Source organism: Marmota marmota, unplaced genomic scaffold (genome assembly GCF_001458135.2).
Source record: "Marmota marmota marmota unplaced genomic scaffold, marMar, whole genome shotgun sequence".
NCBI lineage: Eukaryota > Metazoa > Chordata > Mammalia > Rodentia > Sciuridae > Marmota > Marmota marmota.
In genome coordinates this window covers 11423762-11429001 of record NW_026000261.1, presented here as the reverse complement: position 1 = coordinate 11429001, position 5240 = coordinate 11423762, and the positions used below count along the sequence as shown (strand labels likewise).

The 5240-nt window shown below is 31.6% G+C and overlaps 1 protein-coding gene across 2 annotated transcripts in view; it reads right to left on the bottom strand.

The window, feature by feature from the left end:
- Positions 1–684: 684 nt before the first annotated feature.
- Positions 685–5240, bottom strand: part of Klhl4 (kelch like family member 4) — a 92887-nt gene continuing 88331 nt past the window's right edge. Inside the window, exons 10-11 of one of the 2 annotated variants that reach the window (XM_015497952.2) lie at positions 4096–4267; positions 685–2152 (exon numbers count right to left, since the gene is read on the bottom strand). In XM_015497952.2, the coding sequence (XP_015353438.1) occupies positions 2093–2152; positions 4096–4267 (232 nt within the window). In that variant the 3' untranslated portion in view covers positions 685–2092. The remainder of the gene's footprint in view (positions 2153–4095; positions 4268–5240) is intronic. The other variant, XM_048796943.1, reaches the window with a different exon arrangement.

Sequence of the window (5240 nt, the reverse complement as noted above, 5' to 3'; positions counted from 1 at the left end):
CTCCTTTTACCACTTAACCTTGACTAACACAAGTACAGTTATGCTTTGGTGCCCTGGGCCTCTGCAGCTCTCCATTACTTTTGCTCAAAAATCTCAGATTTTGGAATCTCACTGTAGACCTCAGTAGCCTGAATGTGCCTTTCAAATGCAGCTGTTTAGTGGTAGCCCTGGGTAACATATGTTTGTCTCCTACAAGTCAATATGCTTAAACTGAAGCAAGCCCATCTCGACCATCAAGAAGATGATATTCAATCTCAGTTTGCTTAACCAGGCATGGCACAGTATGCATATTGGTGCCACATAACTGTTTCTGGACCTATTACAACCAGGCTGTAATAGGTCTTTTGTTCTGTCCCTTACTTACTGAACTCATTTAACTTGATAGGCCAACTAGTGTGCTATGTATAAATGTTTAACTTTACTTTAGTATTGGTTTGGATAAAATGTTAATTCAGAAGATCCAATGGGCTGCATGTGTGCTTTAAGGCTTCTTTATGTCTCCATCTTCCCCTCTAGAACTGGAAAAGTCTACAATCCTGTATTTAGATTAGAGACAACGGTAAGTGTGAGAAGCAAAGGAAGGGGATTTTATTTTTGAATTTAAATATTTCAGCTACTGTGGCAATATAACATCAAAGGAATATTTAGGACACATTGACATATTCTAAAGGCACACTCTTTATAACCAGAGGAAATTTGTTTTATTTAAATTCAACTTGTCAAAGTACAAATATCTTTGTACAACTTATGTTGTTGTTTTTAAAAATTTAATAGGTAGTAGTACATTTTATAAGTATTTCTCTGGATTTTTATTTGCTGCTTTCATAATCTACAATACAAAGCCATTTTAAAAGAACATATTGTAGAAATTCTAAAATTGAACATTTACCTGAAAAGTTGCTTTCATAAAGAGTTTTTCCAAAATTTCCCTTAATAGCTTTATATTTAAATGGACTAATTGGAAATAAAAATTTAGATCTAAAATACTATTCAAATAGCTATTTTTGTTACTCTATATTAATTTGAAAAAAGTGTTTTACTACAATTATCCTTTTTTCAGTTGGATAAATATAATGTTAACAGAAAAGCATGTGTTGGTGCATAAAAGATAGCTACAAAATGGACCATGGACTATGCATATAAAACATTTTGATGTTTCCATGTGTGAATATTGTGTAACATTTTCTCAATTTTAATGCACTTAAAATTGTTGGTTTTGAAACCCATTTAACTTAATGGTATGTGTTTACTGAGTTTACATAAATATTTGAGGAGAATAATACTTTTCTTGTAAGGGAGGACCTGATATACTGAAGCTGAAGTCACAATTGGTATCAATATGATAAACATTCACTGTTTTATGATGTCAATTATATATGTAACATCACAATAATATTTTACTAGTAACTAAATTAATATCACAGTATGGTAAGAACTATCAAATCTGAATGCATTTTCTGGTAAATAGTTACTGAAAAGAGTAATGAAGCTTGTGAAAATTTTGACATACTGTGATCAGCATAACAAATTATAACAGTGCACCATTTTTTAGACTTGACACAGGAAATATTTTCATCTTGAGAAATGTAAGATATAATATCATTATTTCAGTGTGGTTTGAATAAGACTAGTGTCTTGATGAAAATCATATTCTGTATTTTAAGCTTCAGGCATTATTTTATATTGTTATATTTTGGATAATAGAGTACCTTTTTAAAAAATAAAGTGTTTTTCACTTGTCAGGCTCTTAATTTGAAAATTCTTAATGCTTATATTATCTTCACACTTTGATCACTAACAATTTTCATTAAGTATTTTACCATTTTATACTAGTGAAGTTAAACCAAGCCTATTGGATTTCTCTATATTATTAACTATGACAAAATATGCACTTAATATTTGTCTACAATTCATATTTAAAACTTATGTCGGCTTCAAAAATGAGAGCAATTCTAAGTATATATTAGAATGACAAAACAAATTTCGAGTTTGCTTATTAATTTTAGAAAAAAAACATATTACTTCTTTCTCCCTTTTTTTCTACTATGCTTCTTGCAGTTATCCAGTTTCATTCTATTTGATAAAGATAGCTTTAGGGCAGCTTCACCACCACAACACATGCACCAGCTCTTCCAATATTAACAGGCACCTCCTAAAACAAAAACATGAAAAGAAATAAGGTTTGAATTCTGTCTTTAGCATAACATAGAATGTTGGGACTGAGAAAAGCGATTATTTTGATCCAACTTTCACCTTACAGAAAGATAAGAGAAACTATAGACCAGACAACAGTGTAGCGTAGGGAAAATAAAATAGATTTTAGAATGGCATAAACCTGAGTTTGTGGATTAAATGATCTTGGGTAAGTTTCACCTCTCTGATAATTTTCATACTTGAAAACTTGCTGAGAATAACACTAACACTTCAATGTTTTTGAAGGGTTAATAAAATTATTAATGAAAATAATGTATCATATATATTTGTAAATCTACTCCCTGGTATTTATTTCCCTATTTTCATTATCACACAATATAACAGTGACAACCAGAAACAGAATGGGGTTCTCTTAGCTACTGGTCTATTATCTTCAGGAAATTCAATTCCATAAGTTTAGTCAAACATTGTGATTATTGTATTTGAACTAAAACCTTATTTGCTACTTTTTTTCCATCTCTGATTGGTACCAAGCTTTGCTAAAATAAGAAGTTACCTACATGGTAGGGTGTGAGACTCTTCAAATTTTTGGAGGAAGGAGAAGAAAACCCATTATCAGTTGTCATTATATCAACAAATATTTATTTAAAGCACAACAAAATGCAATGTGGCATGAAGTCAGTTTCATGCAAGGTAAAGTTGAGTTCTAAATAGGAGATTTGCCAGTTTGCATTGATGGTAAAGAGTTAATCCTATATAATTTTTATCAACCCACAATTTACTTGGCAGAATATAAAAATATATTTTGGGATCAATTTAGGGCTAGTCACTGGCAAAATGGTCAAAAGAGTCACATTTTTCTTTACAGTCTCCAAGATGTACTTTCAGTTTTCTTTTTTGCATCCGTGGAATTTGTTCTATTAGATCCTCAGCTCTTTTGAGGAGTTTAATTCTGGTCTCTTGCTGTGTACTAAATTCCTTGAATGACTGAAGTTAGGAGTATTGCCATTTACACAGTCTCTATGAGGAGAAGATTGAAAGCTTTTCTTCTAGTCACCAACTGTCTTATTAGGGCAGGCATTGTGGAATAAGATATTGGGAGAGAATTAAACAACAGCAGATGGGGTAGAGAGGGAAGATGAGAGGGAAGGGGAGGGGGGATAGTAGGGGATAGGAAAGGTAGCAGAATACAACAGTTATTAATATGGTATTATGTAAAAATGTGGATGTGTACCGATGTGATTCTGCAACTTGTATTTGGGGTAAAAAATGGGAGTTCATAACCCACTTGAATCAAATGTATGGAAGATGATATGTCATGAGCTTTGTAATGTTTTGAACAACCAATTAAAAAAAAAGATATTGATCATTGTTTCTCAACTTAAAATACAAACATAAAACGTTAATCAGAGTGAAGCTCTTGAATTATTCAATCTGATTCACTGCCTTATTTTCTTTTTTCCCCCAGTACCAGGGACTGAAGCCAGGGATGCTTAGCCACTGAGCCACATCCCTTGTCCTTTTTCATATCTTATTTAGAGACAGAGTCGAAGTTGCTTAGGGCCTTGCTAAATTGCTGATGCTGTCTTTGAACTTGTGATCCTCTTGTCTCAGCCTCCAGAGCCACTGGAATTACAGGCATGTACCACCGTGCCCAGCTGATTCACTTCCTATCTGTGAGAGTAATGCTTCCATTGAGTCAAGCCTTTTCTCTTTCATATAAGTGCTGCTGTATCCTAGTAATGATCTGCTAAACCAACTAGCAATTCTCTAAATCAACTATAAGTTCTCTAAGACATAGATAAAACACATACTATCAATCTCAACAAAAGGCCAGGTTAGGTCTTAGAAAGGAAAAGAATGAAATTAATTCCAAAAACAAATTTTAAATTAATTTACTAAAATTGAAACATACTAATTTGAATATTTTTATGAGAGTACCTCTGTCCATTCATTTTTCTGAGCATCATATGACTCAACAGTGTTCAAATAAGTGTGTCCATCATATCCTCCAACCACATACAGTTTGTCTCCAAGGGGACAGACAGCAACAGCATCTCGAGGGACACTCAGAGGTGCCACTGTTGACCATGAATCATGTTTTGGATCATATCTTAAGAGATTTAGGAAGACAATTCAGAGAGAAAATGCAATATTGTTAAAATATAAAATAATGGGCATTAATAAAATGCACATTTATCTAAAACACAAAATTAAAAACACATTATAAATATCAAGTGTTAGTTTGCTATTAGTGTTAAGGATACATACATAACAGAATTCTCATCAGCCACCAGAGGTCTCTCAAAGCATATCAGAGAAGTGTTTCCTAAATACCATGAATTTCTTTATTCTGTACTCAGATTATCTTTGAAGAAAATTCACATGTTGGAATCATAGCATATATAAAAATTGCCCACTCTCTCATTTAGTGTTTTGGTTGGGGAGATATTTAATTTCATATTCTTTGTTCATGAAAATTATTCTTGAGAAGCTAATCCTGATTACATGAAAGCTCACATTTCAAAGTAAACCTAAAGACAATTGTTGTTTTCTAAAAATTTTACTTTTGCTGAATAAAATGTAGTACCTTGCTTTTAATATTATTTACACTTAGAATGAGTATAATTTTAATCCTGTTTTTTTTTTTTTTCCTCTGAGGGTACTTAGTCAACTATACAGGATTCTAGGAGCTTTTTTGTTTGTTTGTTTGCTTCCATTTTAGTCTAACCCCTATATCAAGACATTTTCAGTATGCAAACGAGAATTCAGTAAGTAATATTAATTAAAATACTTTCTAGGAATTGTTTCTTAAACTTTAAAGCCTGTTTAAAACACGCATAACACTAAGACTTAAAAGGGATAAAAATTAAGAAAATTCACAAAACTATACTTGGGAATTCTCTAATTTTATGTTGACCTAGTTATAAAGGCCCAATGAAAGATTTATTTATGGTTTATTTTATAAACTAAACTTTCATTTATCATCTATTAATGTATTTATATATTCATATTGTCTCCTCTTTTAATATTTATATATATATATATATATATATATATATATATATATATAGAGAGAGAGAGAG